At 33.6% G+C, this 20000-nt stretch overlaps 1 protein-coding gene across 4 annotated transcripts in view; it reads right to left on the minus strand.

Moving 5' to 3' along the window:
• The window catches only part of LOC137631100 (CTD small phosphatase-like protein 2), a 177283-nt gene that overhangs the window by 102479 nt on the left and 54804 nt on the right, over positions 1–20000 (minus strand). The window contains exon 2 of one of the 4 annotated variants that reach the window (XM_068362735.1): positions 1933–1989. The exons of 1 other annotated variant lie outside the window; for it this stretch is intronic. In XM_068362735.1, coding sequence (XP_068218836.1) covers positions 1933–1989 — 57 coding nt within the window. 2 more of the 4 variants (XM_068362740.1, XM_068362737.1) reach the window with 2 other exon arrangements.

Consider the following 20000-nt stretch of genomic DNA (forward strand, 5'->3'; position numbering starts at 1 on the left):
AACTTGAAAATAACAAGAGGAAGAGAAATAAGATGGAATAGGGTGCTCGAGTGTACCCTCAAGCAAGATATCTCTAACCCAAGACAGTGGAAAGACCATGGTACAGAGGCTATGGCAATTCCCCAGACTAGAAAAGAAAACAATGGTTTGATTTTGGAGTAAAATTAATTGCGTAATATATCGTTATCTCTTCAGAATCACAATTATGAAATTAATAAAGTAAAGCATTTCCCACCACAAGCATTTCTCTAGCTCAAGATGAAAGAAAAAAAAATCTATTATTCTTAATTAAAAAGTGACAGAAAAAAAAATGCACTCTTATTTACACCATACCGAATAAAAATAATTTTCATAAAAAAAAAATTATATATTTTCATCAAAAACTTCAATTGTAATTCTTGAACTGCTTTTGTTACACCATAATCATCTTACAGATGCTTCTCTTGATCCAAAATGCCTTCTTGAAAACTGATTAATAATACTGCCTTTGCAGCAATGAGTGCAACTCTATACTTTGTAAACAAGCAGTCACAATTCAAAAACACACAAGACTAAACAAATTAAATATAAAATAATTTCAGGAACTAAAATATTCCATTTGAGAAAATACATATATACTTAATATTATCAGTAATATTCTATATCACAGTTTTCATGATAAAGCTCTTCTAAAAATTAATCATATCTCATTTTTAAAAACAAACATTAAAATTTAAAACTACACTGTAAAATGAGAAGTTGAATTTCTCTGACAATATTAAGTTAAATACAGGGCTAACATGACAATGCCACTTATGTATATGTAATTACACACACACACACACACATACATATATATATATATATATATATATACACATGCATACATACAAATATAAATGTGCATGTATGTATGTGTATATATACATATATACATACATACACATACATATATATATATATATATATATATGTGTGTGTGTGTGTGTGTGTGTGTGATGCAGACAAAATGGGGCAGAACAATTACCTTCTAGTAACGACAAATAAATAAATATATACATATATTATATATATATGCATGTATATATAAATATATATATATATATATATATATATAATACATATATATATATATATAAATATATATATAAATATATATAAATATATATATATATATGTGTGTGTGTGTGTGTGTGTGTATGTGTGTGCTGCAGGCAAAATGGAGCATAGTAGCTATCTTCTAGTAACGACAAATAAAAAAACATAAGTATATAAACAAATTCCAAAAAAAGAAATTGCGTTCACTTACATACTTCCAAACACCATGCATCCACAAAAGCAAAAATGATCATCTACCCGGGAACATTTCATAACGGGTTTTTTTCCTTCTAGATTTAAATCACTTCAATGGTTTGCCGCCAGTCATTACTGTACTGACATTTAGAAATACGGTCTTGAATGCTAATAAATTTCCTTCCCAAAGCAGTAATATGAAATGTATCTAATGTTTACAGGGTGCTTCGAGCCTTTTACTACCGTGATTAAATTGATGACAAGAAATTATGCACTGAAACACTTCACCAACGCTGGTGCTATGCACCCTTCCCACATGTATAACATACGATTCAGACACACTTCATAATTAAACTAAACCGATCTGGAGTGAAACAAAACTCATTTTTAAAATAACGAGGCTTAAAAATTAAAAACTGAATGCGGTTGAGAAGCTAATTATGCCAGAAGCGGCCGCCATAGAAGTAGCTTCAACCTACCTCAACCCCGTAGCCTTTCCCGCGCTGTTTTAAACACTATATTCTCCCGCCATTTCGTGCAACTGTCCGTGACAACTATATCAATAAAACCACATGTCAATAGTCGTTGTTATATGGCTGTGACAGTTGCATTTGAGCACTCTGTGTTGATAATTCAAAGCGAAACTTCACTAACACTCACCAGAATTTTGAATTAGACGATCCATCGATGGCTATCATGGCTCGCGCGCAGGTGAACCTCCCGGATGAAAACATCATATTAGAGCCCATGTTATTTTACTCAAACACGATATATAAATAAAAAATAATTCTCAAATATATCTGAATTATATATCATATCATTTACTAATTTTTTATTAAACTTCAAATATTGTCTAATTATTTATTTGAGTTTAAATAGTACTTATATAAAACTCTCTACTGACACTGTAACTGAATATAAACAAACCCTGAAGCAGCCAAGGCGGCGTCTGCTAAGCGCCCAATGGTCTCTTTCTCTGCATTGTTTCATTTTGTTTCCATAATTTTTCGCAGCTAATGAAGTAAATGCGTGAAACACTTAACTTACCTTAGTTCAAAAGATCTTCCTTTATTACTCAGTATATTCAACTCCTATATTATTATCATAATAACGAAATTATTTTAAAATTAAATCCCTACTTGTAACTATGTTATTTATATTTTTAGGAGTAGGAAGGAAATCGTGAACGAAATGGAGCGAAAATCGTATGATGGTAACACGTGAGTCAGAATGAACATTTCACGGGCAAGATTGCGCAAGAGACTAAATTCGGTTGATGGACCTTCCATATGCTAAGATGTTTAGCCTTGATCATCGAGTAAAAACTAAGAGTGAAATAACGCACAATGCGAATAATGTTACTTTCTGGCAGATCATTCGATGAACGGATAATACCGTCAGAAGAATGATGGATATCTTTTGACTTGCAACCAATAGGCTACCCTTAACATTTGTTGGTTTGTAAGATTCCAATTTCCCAATAAGTTTGATAATTATGTTGCTTTTTCTTCTGTTCGTAAGAGGTGTATGGATGTAATCATATGCAGTAGTAGTAGTAGTAGTAGTAGTAGTTCATACCCACATCTTACTTTGTTCAGCAATCATCATCCCTGTTGCGTAACATGTTAATGGCTATCGCCAAGAGAACGCTGTTGCATTTCACTCGGATTCACCACATAACATTGATCGTCAGTCAAATACGTTAAGTCTTTTTACTCTCCTTATACGCTCAAGTCTTGTTACTCTTCTTATACGCTGAAGACTTGTTACTCTTCTTGTACGCCAAAGTCGTAAAAAATATGAGATGAGCAGAATAACTGTCGATTCAGTCTCTGTTTTATATAATGCATCAAGTTGTGTTGACTCCTGTTCTCTGAGATATTGATATTATTTTATAGGTCATATGATAACTTGTCCTACTGATCTCATCATGTTTATTTATTTCTTTATTTTTTTTTTGAAGAAAAAAAAATCTAAATATGGGTACCGTAAACAACGAAAAATTTAGCTTTCGGAATACTACCTGCTTACGTACATATTACTGAAGGCTTCGGGAAAAGAAAATTTATGCAATATATAATGAAAAGAAGAAACTACACATTCTCATTGTCTTGTTAGAATGCATTTAGTAAGGAAGACAATCAATTCGTAATAATGATAGAAATAATAATAATAAGAAGAAGAAGAAGAAAAATAAGTATTGCCTAGGCCTTACCTCAACGTGATATTCACGAAGTAATTTGTTGGAACTCATAGTTTTCGTTTTTCGTTATAGATGAGATTTTTCCCTACCATTAATCCAGAAAGTACCCTAAAACTCAAGTGAACTATGACAGCGCTGCAGACTGCAGTTAACAAGCCACCTAGTGACCTAGCGTGACCCTCGAAATTAAGGCTGTGCCGGTGTGTGAGCTATTGCAGCAGGAAATAGCCTTTCCCGCGACATCTGACCTTGAAAAAGTATTATTTCAAGGTCAGTGTGCACCGATCCTTGGGATACTCACATTCCAATATATCTCTTGATCATATTGTTAATGAGTCATTCATGATAAAAAATATATTCATTTATTATTGTTGCTGTTCTTTTTCGTGTTGTTATTCTTACCACAAACCAACAAAACCTGGTCTGTGTTCTTACTAATCGCGGTAATTGTTCGTAAACTCAGTGTAAACATAATTTAAACTTTTCAGTAACCTACATTTTTTTTATTAAAATGATACAAGTACATTTTAATAATTTACGTTGATTTCAAAATTGTTCCATACCAAAATACAGATCTGAATTTAGTGTTTCATAAAAATATAGATCGAATCAATACTAATGAAATCAATGAATAAAAATTACACATCTATGCAACAAAGTTTATTGTACAAACGTCTTTAACAAACTTTACATTATTCAAGTAACCTACAATTCAGTGATTTTTCCCTTCGCGCTTGTTCTAGTGATTGATTGGCCAGATGACGTCAGTCCCGAAAATAACGTCCCCGCACCGCATGGATGATATCGTTAATTAGGTAGAAAGCAGGAAGTGAGAAGAGGGAGAAGGATATTAGTCTTACAAGTAATTGTCTTGCAATTTTTCACGCTTTGTTAGACCACACTGACGCATCTACCGAGACGAGGCTCACTGAAATGTATTCAGATGTGAAGCCTTTATGTGTATGGAGATTTTATATGAGGGGATAAGAAAACATTCTATGGGTGGCCTGAAAAGTCTTTCCTTGAGCATCTATACAGAATAAGACACGAACAGCAGTATTTGTTTAGGTTCGTTAATGACGCTGATTATTATTATTATCATTATTATTATTATTATTATTATTATTATTATTATTATTATTATTATTATCATTATTATTATTGCTGTTGTTGTTACTAGGCAAGCTGCAACCCTAGTTGTTATTATTATTATTATTAATCATTATTAGCTAAACTACAACCCCAGTTGGAAAAACAAGATGCTATAAGCCCAAGGGCTCCAACAAGGAAAATAGACCAGGGAGAAAAGGAAATACGGAAACAATAAACTACAGTTGAAGTAATTAACAATTACGTAAAACAGTATCAATGACATGAATTTATATATAAACTACAAAAACTTAAAAAACAAGAGGAAAAGAAATAAGATAGAATAGTGTGCCCGAGAGTACCCTCAAGCAAGAGAACTCTAATCCAAGTAGCGGAAGGTTATTATTATTATTATTATTATTATTATTATTAGTTAAGCTACAGCCCTAGTTGGAAAAGCAAGATGCTATAAGCCAAAGGTCTCCAACAGGAAAAAATAGCCCAGTGAGGAAAGGAAATTAATAAAGGATATAAGAAGTAAAGATCAATTAAATTGAAATATTTTAAAAACATTAACAACATTAAAACGGATATTTCATATACAGTATATATACTATAAAATGACTTATGATAGCCTGTTCAACATAAAAACAAGTTTGAACTTTTGAAGTTCTACTGATTCAACTACCCGATTAGGAAGATCATTCCACAACTTGGTCATACCTGGAATAAAACTTCTAGAATACTATGTAGAATTGAATCCTATGATGGAGAAGGCCTAACTATTAGAATTAATGGCATGCCTAGCATTACGAACAAGATGAAACTGTCCGGAAAGATCTAAATGTAAAGGATGGTCAGAATTAAAAAATAAATCTTATGCAACATGCATAAAGAACTAATTGAATAGCGGTGTTAGAGATTAATATCTAGATCAGGAATAAAGAATTTGATAGACCGTAAGTTCCTGTCCAACAAATTAAGATGAGAATCAACAGCTGAAGATAAGATAGGAGAACAATACTCGAAATAAGGTAGAATGAAAGAATTAAAATACTTCAGAATAGATTGATCTCCGAAAATCTTATAAGACTCTCTCAATAAGCTAATTTTATGTGAAATTGAAGAAGACACAGACCTAATGTGTTTCTCATACAAAGTTAAAGAAACATTATCAATGATGAGATCCGGATGTTGAGGAGCCACTGTCTTTGACCTACTTAAAATCATACTTTGACATTTGTTAGGATTCAACTTCATACCCCAATATTTTGCACAATGCACTAGTTTTAGCTAGATCTCTATTAAGGGATTCAGCAATCCCAGATCTACATTAAGGAGATGGAATTGATGTAAAGAGAGTATCATCATCTGCATATGCAACAAGCTTGTTTTCTAGGCCAAACCACCTGTCATGTTTATATAGTATGAAAAGTAATGGGCCAAGAACACTACCCTGTGGAACACCAGATATCACATTCTTATACTCACTATAGTGACCATCAACAACATCTCGTTGCGATCTATCATTTAAAAATTCAATAATGATGCTAAGAAACGATCCACCCACTCCCAACTGTTTGAGTTTGAGAACAAAGTTCTCATGATTAAAATGGTCAAAGGCAGCACTAAAATCAACGCCAATCATACGAACTTCCTGATCACAATCAAGGGATTTCTGTACAGCACTGGAGGTGGTAAGAAGGGCATCACATACTCCAAGACCTTTACGAAAAACAAATGGCAAACTAGGGAACAGATGATTACCCTCAGCAAACCTATTAAGACGTTTTGCCTGAAGACATTAAAAACTTATGGGAGTTATGGATATTGGGCGGTAATCAGTTGGACTTGAGCTACCACAAACACATTTACATAGTGGAGTAATATTACCAATTCTCCAACAAGTGCTAAAATCTCCTCTTGTTGCTAACTTGCGCAAAATAACAGATAACTTTGGAGCTAAGAAATCTGCAAGCTTTATAAAAAAAAACAAAGGAAAAATACCATTTAGGTCTACACCTCCATAAGCACCAAGGTCCATCGAGAGAGCTTTAATTATACGAGATCGGAAAGCTAAACTAGTTAGTTTAGCCTCAGGAAAACAGGAATGAGGAAGCTTGAGTTTCTCATTACTTTGCTTATTGTCAAACACATCTGCCAAAAGGGTTGCCTTTTCCTTTGGACAGTGTGTGACAGAGCCATCTGGTTTATGTAAAGGAGGAACTGTTGCAACTACACCAAAGAGTGCAGATTTAAAGGTAGTCCACCTATTATGTTGTACCAGAAATGGTTTCTTTTATGGTTAAATTGTATACCTTCTCAGTTGAATCATAAACTCTCTGAGCAAAAGCTCTAAGCTGAGTATAGTTTTTCCAGGTCAAGTCTGATCTGTTACCCTTCCAAAGATGATAGGCCTTCTGCTTCTCCAAATAAGCACGTCTACAATCATCATTGAACCATGGTTAGTCCTTCACTCGGTACCTTAGCACACGAGAAGGGATACTTCTATCAATTATGTTGACTAGATTCTTATTCAAAGGGACAACAAGACCAACACTACTATACAATTGTGATCAATGCAAGCCAAAAAGATCATGTAAAATCCCATTCCAATCTGCCAGAGATTTAATATAAATCTTACATGAGTATGATACATCAGGGATAGGCTGCTCAGTCTTCACTACTAATGAAATCAAGGCATGATCAGATGTCCTAACTGGAGAACTAACCTTACTTGTTATAACGGCAGGAGAGTCGTAGTGTATGAGGTCCAAGCAGTTACCATACCTGTGAGTAGCTTCACTTATGATTTGCTCCCAGCCTGATTCAGAGGCAAAGTCTAAAGCTCTTAAGTCATGGCAATTGGTAGGAGAACCAGAACTTAACCACTCCCTATGGTGAGCATTGAAATCACCAACAAAGATAAAAGAGGCCTTTCTATCATCTTGTATATTGGCCATAATGGTAAGGAGACAATCGAAGATAGAATCATCCATGTCTGGACGCATAGGGGCCAGGTATTACGGTACTTAAATATTTAGTGGGAAATAAAAGGGGAATAATACGTAGACAGCATGGTGGTTTTTAAAAGGCATTGTTGAGTCGTGTAATACAAAGTGTCTGGATTATATAAATTTTGCTAACAGCTGTTTGAAAGCCTGTATCTCATATATTGCAAGGCAAATATACAGCCAACCAACTCAGTGATTAATTTTAATATATATATATATATATATATATATATATATATATATATATATATATATATCATATGAAGCTGGTCTAGTGAAGATTAAATATCATAGTTTATTGATAATTTAATTTATATTTCATAAATTGTTTTCACTTGTGCATTGAAGAGATGATACCCTACCCATAAAATGAACCCTTCTCATATAGATAGAGGTATTTTATGTAAATTACGTAAGACCTTCATCATTGATTTCATTGTATTATTTATCCGAGTTTGTATATGTAAATTTACGATATTTCTAAGAGTTAGCTTTTTTATTTCACATATGTTTGCTACGAAGTCTTACGTCGTCTATTTGAAAATGTTGTAGGATTTGTGCAAGATATGAACAAGGGCTTAGGTAATGTTCTTTTATATTCTATTATGTATTGCATCATGTTTGAGAGAGAATATTAAGAACATGTGCTTTGGAAGATTCTCTACCATGTGCTTTAGAAACGTTGCGAAATCCTGGTGAGAGGAGGTTATCTTTTTTTTATTTTGGCGACAAAGGGTGAGCAGAGCTAGCTGATAGTGAGAGCCATCTGGCACGGTGTGAGTAGCGTTTGGGAGAGTAATATTTGGCAACATTGACACTTGGAATAGCCCCCACGCTACCAGACCTCGATCCTTGAACCTTCTGGAAGCAGTTAGATTTCATATAAAGGTGACCCAAGGTTGTGTTAGAGTCAGATAGAGATCAAGATAAAGAACTGCAGCCTGAAGACAGCCTCTTCCCCTCTCCCTCTCTCATTCACGCCCGTAACCAAGTGTATTGTTTTTTAAAGTGTTCAGTACGTTTGTGTGTCCTCTCCTAAGTGACTCGGTGCCCCAAAGCAATTGTCGAAAAGATACCCAAGAATAAAAGGTGATTTTGAATTCATTGTATTAGTGTGAGTGTTGGCATTGTATAACGCTTTTTGTAAACGGCCCTGTAGGAAGTATAGATTTTGTAATGTGATCTGGTTGTCTATTATTCATTAAGTGTCAATGTGAATATTGTATTATTCAGAATTATTTCAAGCTTTGTATGATTTTTCATTTTATTTCTTTTGTTTGACTAAGGTTTATACAGATATAATAGTTCAAGACAAGCTCTTATATAATTTTCAGATCGTAACATTTTTTGTCTCAATCTAAGTTTTAAGATTTAATTTTTTCCCGTGAATTATTTCATTATTGTGTAAATTGCATTGAAAGTGTTGTAATTTATATAGAATATATTTATTTTTGTAAAGATTGTATTATTCCAGTCATCATTATTTGGAACCAGATTCCACTCTATTCCTCTTAGGAACCACAGTAAGTTAAATACGTTTTAGTAATACTAGCAAGTAATTACCCAGTTTATTTGAGTATACTTAAGAGACCTTTGGACATTCAGTGTTTTATATATTGCTTTCTGTGAGTTATTTAACTGTCTCAGAATTCGTGTATTATTATTTTAAAGTGTAACAATTTCTAATGTAAAAGCAAACGAGTAAGTTAGGAATATGAGAGGTTGATTAACTTGCCAGTCGTAATATATATAATATTATATGTTTGGTTCCCAGTCACGAGCCATAGTATAATATTTTTTAATGCTCAGACTTAGGGAGCCATATCATGTAATATATATATATATATATATATATATATATATATATATATATATATATATGTATTTATAATCAGTGTATTGCCTTTATAATACATGAAACCATTTATCTACTCCATTTATGTTATATTACATTAACGTGCTTGTATCATTTTGCTTTTCCAACCAGGTTTGTAGCCTGAATAATAATAATAATAATAATAATAATAATAATAATAATAATGCACCAATGAGTGTGTGCATGTGCACAAGCTGTCATTGTGTGCGTATCTATACGCATTGTCGTTACAAAACAAAAGTGCTTTGTTCGTGGACGCATGACTTCTTGTGTCTTCCATCTACTGACAGACAGCTGTCAATTCCTCCTCCCACAACTTTAATTTGGAAGTAGTTACGAGGATGGAAGCTAGTACCACGTGGTGGCTCACAAACGATGAGAGAGAGAGAGAGAGAGAGAGAGAGAGAGAGAGAGATTACGGCATCAATCCAGAAGTTCTCTCCTTGCATTATGTATCTATATATGACATCCGGAGATTAATTTATTGAGTTGCGGAAATCACACAATATGGCTCAGCGGTGGGACCAGGAAGGCTCTTCGGCAGGGGAGACATCCGGTGAAAAAGTTGCCGTGTGTTCACGATAGGAAAACATCACAAACAGGGAGGGCTTTAGGGCTAATAGGAATTTCACAAGTCGAAGAATGATAGTTAATCATTTATGCAATGCAGAGAGAGAGAGAGAGAGAGAGAGAGAGAGAGAGCCGGTCTGTACCCGCTTAAGATGTCTGTTTCATCCACGGTCTAGGCAGGGTTAAAATATGGTTTCATCACAAAATGCTCGTTACATATTCCTTCGGCCTATAGCTGCACCTAGGCCTACTTTTCAGATCTTTACTTGATTTTTCAGAACCAACTCCCCCGCCCCCCCCCCCCCCTTCTTCCATGTTAATATTCAACGTGTTTTAAGCTGTTACTTATCAGTCGATCATCAGCAGTGTTACCCCCTCCCCCACCCCCACCCCCATTTGCATCTCAACCATGATCGGCCTGTGAAAACAAGTGTTTGGTTCGCAAGGCTCACCTGAGGTGATTATTCGATATCGATGTAACAGATGTTAAACTTTGGGTCACGAAAGAAATCTTTCAGTGTCTCTTAGGTTTATTCCAACTACCCATGACGTTAAGAATCGCATAAACTTTGGATTTACGCACTGGAGAAAATATATGAATACTCTTTTTTATTGAGATTAGATTGTAAATGTGTTTCATAATAAAATATAAAATTATTATTATTATTATTATTATTATTATTATTATTAGCTAAGTTACTATCCTAGTTGGGAAAGTAAGATGCTATAATCCCAAGGGCTCCAACAATGAGGAAAAGAAATAAGAAAATAGATAAACGATATGATGCATAACGAATAATCAAAATAAAGTATTGCCTATATTCTGTCGGTATGACTGCAAATAAACAGATGTGACTTCATCTTAGATATATAATTGATTTAAAATTTTGCCGAAAAAAATAACAAATACAGAGGACCACATTAACACACTTGAAATGTTCTATGAAAGAAAACCTTCCTAATGTATATATAGTTAAGGCAAATATTTGAGGTCAGCATATTTATAGTATTGGATTATTTTTTTTCTTCACCAAAAGACGTAGTTACTTTCTATTTATAAGGCCAACTAAAATGATGAGTCATCACCATCACTATCATGTGTCAATAATCTTACTCCTTTAGCTATCCGAAATCGACTATTATTATTATTATTATTATTATTATTATTATTACTACCTGCTAAGCTACAACACTAGATGGAAAAGAAGAATGCTATAAGCGTATATACAGCATGATGTATCAGAAGCATACACACACACACACACACACACACATATATATATATATATATATATATATATATATATATGTATATATATACATATATATATATATATATATATATATATTTTACGAAGCTGGTCTAGTGTAGAGAGAATATTTATTCATGTATTTCATTTGTGTATTTAAGAGGTATATAGCCAGGTCGTAAGGTGAGTTCCTCTCCTAGAGGTTTAAGCATTTGTATGTTTTTTACCTAACATATATCTCTCCTCTTAAGCGTGCATAGTGTATCCTCTCAAACTTGAGAAGTTATTTTTTTTTTCCAACATATACCGTGTATAGTGTTGAATCAAACATTGGTGATATTATTGTATGCATAAGTTAAAAGTGTAGTATGTTAATGTTACTACATTTTTTAATATAGATTTTTGTAACTGGCCCTCTGATATTAGGTTAAATAGTGAAGTGTATTGATTTTGCTTAACCGTTAGGTAATCTTGTGTGAGCTAAAGGACGTGAGAATATCAGTTAAGTACCTGTAAGTGTAATTCTGATTTATTTTCTATAAGTGTTAAAGTTTTGTTTATTCATCAATTGTCAAAATTAAGTATTTTCATAAATTAACTTCCGGTGAAACAAATGATTGTATATTTTTTATAGAGTATAATTTCTTTGTCTTAGTCTAAGGTTTAGTTCAGATTTAATATTTTGAGTGATTTATTTTAGGTGTTAATCCTTTTGAATTGTTGTTATTTCTTATAGAATATATTTATATTTGTAAAGTGTATTATTTCGATTACCAATATTTTTTCTGTGCTTTGTTCGTATCCCCTGACTAAAAACAGATGTATGAGGTTGGTTTTAGAGTAGTTCAAGTAAAATAACCATACAGTTTTGTTTTAAGTGTAAAGTAAAGAGACCTTTTAGACATTCAGAGATCATACATATTACCGTCTGGGAGTTGCGTAATTTTCTCAGATCTCAGTGGTATTTCTCATATGTATCAGATTTATGTAATATAAAACAGGTGAATTCTGGAGTTCGGGAATTTACGTAATTCGCTAGTCTTACACACACACACACACACACACATATATATATATATATATATATATACATATATATGTATATATATACATATATATATATATATATATATATATATATATACATATAAAATCCGAATATAGTTCATTGCAGGAACAAAGGCCTGACATGTTCTTTCACTGGCATTTATCTATATTCTTTCTATGCCAGTCTATACACGCCATTTTTCATGGTTCGTCAATCTAATATCATCTCTTCAATCACTTGCTTCTTATGCAATCTCTAAGATACAATTCTGTTATCCTTGATATCCATCTCTTATCTGTCATTCTCATTATAAGCCCTACCCATATCTATTTTTTACATCTTATTAAAATATCCTCTACTTCAGTTGCCTCATGTATCCATGTTACTCTTTTTCTGTCTCTTAGAATTATTCCCATCACTATTCTTTCCATAGCTCTTTGAGTTGTAACTAGCTTATGTTCTAAGGCTTTAGTAGGACTCCAAGTTTATGATTCATAAGTTGATACTGATAAGACCATCTGATTAGATATTTTTCATTTTAGAGAAAGTGGCATTTTAGTTTTCATAATCACATTTTGTTTATCAATAGATCTCCATCCCATTTTTATCCTTTCGTTATCATGCCATGGAGAAAAACTGCTGTTTGTTATAATTACCTATATTCATTAACAAACTCTATAAATTTGTCCTTAACCCTTACTTGTTCGTTTTACTCATATTCATTTTCAGTCCTGCATTTCTGCTTTATTCAAATCTATCACCTTTGGCTATTCCTCCCATGATATATATATATATATATATATATATATATATATATATATATATATATGTGTGTGTGTGTGTGTGTGTGTGTGTGTGTGTGAGTGTGTGTAATGTATTATGTAACTAAGCAACCTGCTATTTCCTTAGCTTACTAATTTACGACAGACAGTTTTCGATAATAAAGTTATATGCTTTCATGGATATAGCGGAGACTGACATACTTCTCGTTTGGAGTGTTATTTCCACCATATGTTTTATGAGTAATGCTTAAATTGGTAAAAATAAGGAACGACTTTCGCATCAGATCTAGACTTGCATGAAGCCGACACAGGAATGTCATGCTCCTGTTCACCAGCATTGATCGGGCTGCCTGTGACATCCATACCCTCGTTACATTTATACCCCCACACCTCCTAACAAGTGGCTCAACACCTGTGAAATTTCAACCCCCATCACTTGACACTGCTACCATATTGACCAATTTTGATTGGCCAGAGACTCTTCCATACATCATCACTCTTCTGCCTTGCATAACAAGCACCGTTCAGATCATGATTAGGTCATATATCGCTCGATTGCTAGACGTCATGGAGACATCCGAGCTCCGATAAGAACCATATGCTGCAACAATGCCGAGGTGAATCTACATAGGTCATGCTACCTCAAGGTCAGGCTCAGATACAAGACTGTGAATAACGCTTTAAACACTACACAAAAACGCCATACCTTATCACGGAAATAAAAACAATGTACTGCCAAAGGCCTTCGAAAAATGGGGGCTTACCACTTCACTACAAAATGCTCAAGACTGGACTTGACTCGAACTTCACCCGCCGAAATACTCAGTAAAACCAACGTTGATTCGTTGCTTCCTCTCGTTCACACCTGTAGCAAAGGCTTATTTGTAAACAAGTTTTTAATGGAAAAACATCTATCGAATAATAATGCTACAGAATTTACGCATAGGCCTAATACCCTCATCCGTTTATGTCCTTTCTCTTATTCATTCCTTACTGAGTCATTCATAACTTTATTATTAATAGTCAATTAATTTATATAAGCTTTACTCTTATTTTTTCTTATGCCAATTATACTCTCAATGTGTTTCACTTGGTGATGTTTTCTTGAATATGGATTTTATTTTCTGAGGAAACTTGTTGGGCTAATTAATACTTTTTACAACACATTTAAAAAAGGAATGCCAAAATAATAATAAAAATAATAATTAGGATCATAATTACAATAACAACAGTCATGATAAAGATAATGATAATGTGAAAAATGGTTTCATTTTAATGTTACTATTCATGAAATATTTTATTTTAATTGTTCATTACTTATCTTGTAGTTTATTTATTTCTTAATTTGCTTTCCTCACTGGGCTATTTTTCACTGTTTGAGCCCTTTGGCTTATAGAATTCTGCTTTTCCAACTAGGGTTGTAGCTTAGTTAATAATAATGATAATAATAATAACAATAATAATAATAATAATAATAATAATAGGCTTATTATTAGTATTACACATGCTACAACCCTAGTTAGAAAAACCAAATAGGCCTACTACGATCGTGTGGGCCCCAATACTGAAATTAGCCCAGTGGAGTAAATTAATTGAAATGTACAAATAGAATTGGAAAAATGAATATCAACGTAACCCGTTAGATAATTAATGTGACCTTTACGAAACGATAGTAAGTTAATCTGCTCAACCGAAAAGCATTTGCACCAAATTTTGTATCTCGGAGCCCTTGGGCTTATAGCATCCTGCTCTTCCAACTAGGATTGTAGCTTAGTTAATAATAATAATAATAATAATAATAATATTATTATTAATAATAATAATAATAATAATAATAATATTGATAATGATAATATTAATAATAATAATAATAATAATAATAATAAAAATAATAATGATAATAATAATACACATATCTGAATATATATATATATATATATATATATATATATATATATATATATATATACTGTATATATATACATATACATATATACATGTGTGTGTATAAATATATATATATATATATATATATATATGTGTGTGTGTGTGTGTGTATAAATATATTTATATATGTATATATATGTATATATATATATATATATATATATATATATATATATATATACATATATTACTAGGAACTTGTGAAAATTAGGACAGGTCTCAATAGTAACCAAGACTTTTAATCTCGATTAACATATTACAAGAACACGGAGTTTTCTCAATGAATTATATAGAGTTGTGCCTCCTTTTAATAAAAAATTTTTTTTATGAATATTTTGCCCGTTTTGAGAGAAGAGCTAAAAAGAATTGTGAGTGGTCGGCAAAAAAAAAAATAAATAAATAAAAAGAAATAAAAACGGGGGGCCGCCGGCTGTATATGTTGTCAGAAGTCTATGCTTCCATTATTATTATTATTATTATTATTATTATTATTATTATTATTATTATTATTATTATTATTATTATTATTATCATTATCATTATTATTATTATTATTATTATTATTATTATTATTATTATTAGCTAAGCTGAAACCGTAGTTGGAAAAGCAAGATGCTCTAAGCCCAAGGGCTCCAAAAGAGAAAAATAGCCCAGTGAGGAAAGGAAATAAGGAAATAAATAAATAATCTGAGAAATAATGAGCAACTGAAATATGATATTTTAGAAACAGAAACAACATCAAAACAGATATTTCATTAATAAACTATAAAAAGACATGTCAGCCTGTTCAACATAAAAGCATTTGCTGTAAGTTTGAACTTTTGAAGTTCTACCGATTCAACTACCCGATTAGGAAGATCATTCCACAATTTGGTCACAGTTGGAATAAAACTTCTAGAATACTGTGCAGTATTGAACCTCATGATAGCGAAGGCCTGACAATTAGAATTAACTGCATACCCAGTATTATGAATAGGATGGAACTGTCCAGGGAGATCTGAATGTAAAGGATGGTCAGAATAAAAAAAAAAAAAAAATCTTATGCATCATGCATAAAGAACTAATTGAACGACGGTGCCAAAGATTAATATCCAGATCAAGAATAAGAAATATAATAGACCGTAAGTTCCTGTCCAACAAATTAAGATGAGAATCAGCAGCTGAAGACTAGACAGGAGAACAGTATTCGAAACAAGGTAGAATGAAAGAATTAAAACACTTCTTCAGAATAGATTGATTACCGAAAATCTTGAAAGACTTTCTCAATAAGCCAATTTTTGCGCAATTGAAGACACAGACCTAAAGTGTTTCTCACAAATAAATTTGTTGTCGAAAATCACACCTAGAATTCTAAAATAGTCATACAAAGTTGAAGAAATATTATTAATGATGAGATCCGGATGTTGAGGAGCCACTGTCCTTCATCTACTTACAATCATACTTTGAGTTTTGTTAGGATTCAACTTCATACCCCATAATTTGTACTATGCACTAATTTCAGCCAAATCTCTATTAAGGGATTCAGCAACCCCAGATCTACATCCAGGTGATGGCATTGATGCAAACAAGCTTGTTTTCTAGGTCAAACCACATGTCATGTGTATATATTATGAAAAGTAATGGGCCAAGAACACTACCCTGTAGAACACCAGATATCACAGTCCCATACTCACTATGGTGCCCATCAACAACAACTCTTTGAGATCTACTACTTGAAAATTCAATTATAATGCTAAAAAACGACCCACCCACTCCCAATTGTTTGAGTTTGAGAACAAGGGCCTCATGAATAATACGGTCAAAGGCACCACTATAATCAAGGCCACTCATACAAAATTCCTGACCACAATAAAGGGATTTCTGTACATCATTGGAGATGGTAAGAAGGGCATAACATGCTCCATAGCCTTTACGAAAACCAAATTGCAAACCAGAGAACAGATGATTACCCTCAGCAAACCTATTAAGACGTTTTGCTTGAAGACGTTAAAAAACTTAAAAAAATATGGGAGTTATGGATATAGGGCGGTAATCAGTTGGACTTGAGCTACCACAAACACATTTAGAGTGGAGTAATATTACCAATTCTCCAACAAGTGCTAAAAGCTCCTCTTGTTGCTAACTTGCGCAAAATAACAGATAACTTTGGAGCTAAGAAATCTGCAAGCTTTATAAAAAAAACAAAGGAAAAATACCATTTGGGTCTATACCTCCATAAGCACCAAGGTCCATCGAGAGAGCTTTGATTATACGAGATCGGAGAGCTAAACTAGTTAGTTTAGCCTCAAGAAAACAGGAATAAGGAAGCTCGAGTTTCTCATTACTTTGCTTATTATCAAACACATCTGCCAAAAGGGTTGCCTTTTCCTTTGGACAATGAGTGACTGAGCCATCTGGTTTAATTAAAGAAGGGTTTCTTTTATGGTTAGGTGGTATTCCTTTTCAATTGAAGCATAAACTCTCTGAGCAAAAGCTCTAAGCTTAGTATAGTTTTTCCAGGTCAAATCTGATCTGTTACCCTTCCAAAAATGATAAGCCTCCGGATTCTCTGAATAAGCACGTCTACAATCATCATTGAACCTTGGTTTGTCCGTCACTCGGTACCTTAGCTCATGAGAAGGGATACGCCTATCAATTATGTTGACTAGATTCTTATTTGAAGGGACAACAAGATCAACACTGTTATGAAATTTTGACCAATTCAAGCCCAAAAGATCATGCAAAATCCCATTCCGGTCTGCTTGAGATTTCATATAAATCTTACATGAGTATGATACATCAGGGACAGGCTACTCAGTGTTCTCTACAAATGAAATCTAGGCATGATCAGATGTCCCAACTGGAAAACCAACCTTACTTGTTATAACAGCAGGAGAGTCAGTGTATAGCCTACGAGGTTCAAGCAGTTACCAGTCCTGTGAGTAGCTTCACTTATAATTTGCTCCCAGCCTGATTCAGAGGCAAAGTCTAAAGCTCTTAAGCCATGGTAATCTGTAGAAAAAACAAATTTTCAACCACTCCCTATGGTGAGTATGGAAATCCCCAACAAAGACAACAGAGTCCTTTCAATCATAATCTTGTATCTTAGCCAGAATGGTAAGAAGACAATCGAAGATAGAATCATCCATGTCAGGATTCTGGTAGATCGAACATAAATAGAAGTTGTTATGCCTGCCACAAACTTTTATTACCTGAATCTCATGACATACACATTCATAGTAGGACTTATGAGAAGCAGGGTATTCAGTCCTCATATACACCGCTATTCCCTTGGCCTTAGGAATTACATCACATTTCAACATTATTGGCTTCTTATAACCAGTTATAAGGAGATCAGATGAGTGCCTCATATTAGAAACCAAAGTTTCTGAGCACAAAAGAATATCATACTGTCTGTACGTGACTGTAAGGTCTTGAATATTTGCATGAAGACCATGAATATTGCAATACAGTAGACGTCATTGACGAAATCTAGGATGTACTGGTCCTGGATTTTGTTCAATGTCTCCAGACAGCATAAGAATTAATAGTAATAAAAAAGAGACATCATACTTAAAAACTAGATTAATAAGAATAATAACGAAAACAATATGTACAGAAATATAAATAGTGATTGATCAAACCCATAGACTATAGAATAAAAGTCGGAAAAACTGGTCAACATGGAGGAGCCGATACACCATGTAAGGCTAAATACCCTCCAGGATAGTCCCTTCAACTGAAGGGAGGACAGCAAGGATGGTTTTGAGAAGAAAAAGAATCAGATGAGGAAAAGACAACCTTTTGATAAACCACCAGGCATCCATGGCTCTTCTATTAAGACTGCCCAACACACCATTTAAAAAAAAACAAGAGGAAGGAAAAAAAATAGGATAGAATAGTGTGCCCAAGTGTACCCTCAAGCAAGAGAACTCTAGACCATAGTAAGAGGCTATCTTACTACCCATGACTAGAGAACAATGGTTTGATTTTGAAGCGTCCTTCTAGCAGAGCTGCTTACCATAGCTAAAGAGTCTCTTCTACTCTTGTCAAGAGGAAAGTAGCCACTGAACAATTACAGTACAGTAATTAGCCCCTTGAGTGAAGAAGTATTTGGTAATATCAGCGTTGTCAGGTGTATGAGGAAAGACGAGAATCTGTAAAGAATAAGCCAGACTATTTGGTGTATGTGTAGGCAAAGAAAAAATGAATCGTAACCAGAGAGAGGAATCCAATGCATAACTGTCTGGCCAGTCAAAGAATCCAATAACTCTCTAACGGCAGTATCTCAACGGCTGGCTATTGTCATGGCCAACTTACTACCTCAGATTAGTGATGATAATAATAATAATAAGAAAAAGGTATCCACCCTTCCTGAAACAGCTGTCTGTGCTGATGATTACATACTGGCTCAAAAAGGAGTCGAGGTCCAATGATAAAACACTTTAATAGGTCAGAGGACTATAGGAACACTGATAAGCATACTAATACTAATGTTGTACATCAAAGGTCAAATTCTGATTTATATGTTAAGTCTCAGAGCAGCAGTTTAAATAGCAGTGTCTGAGTACTTTAAGATGAAGAGGAAAGAAGCTAAGACTATGGCTCTTACTCTACCAAGGTATCGCTATAGTGTGCTACCAGTAGAGGTTAAACACTAGATGGCCGCATTTTTAACAGGAAGCCTGTTAATTCCAGTGTTTGTTCCAGACCTGTTGATAAGGTTTTCCAGCCATATACGGCTAAAGGATTTGTTGCTGTTGATGGTGTTTCACTGCACCCCATTTGTATCATGCACTTCTTTTGAGGGAAGTTTTCCTTGCTACTGTGCATACGTTTATTGGGGAGTATGCTCCAGTTCGTGGGGTTGGTGGTGGTAATCATTTTAGCATTCCCTTGCATCATACAGATCCTCTTTGTGACTGGCTATCTGGGCCTCTTGTTGTTGGTGTGGTTTCCGAATTACCTAT

The sequence above is a fragment of the Palaemon carinicauda genome, chromosome 39 (genome assembly GCF_036898095.1).
Source record: "Palaemon carinicauda isolate YSFRI2023 chromosome 39, ASM3689809v2, whole genome shotgun sequence".
Taxonomy (NCBI): Eukaryota; Metazoa; Arthropoda; class Malacostraca; order Decapoda; family Palaemonidae; genus Palaemon; species Palaemon carinicauda.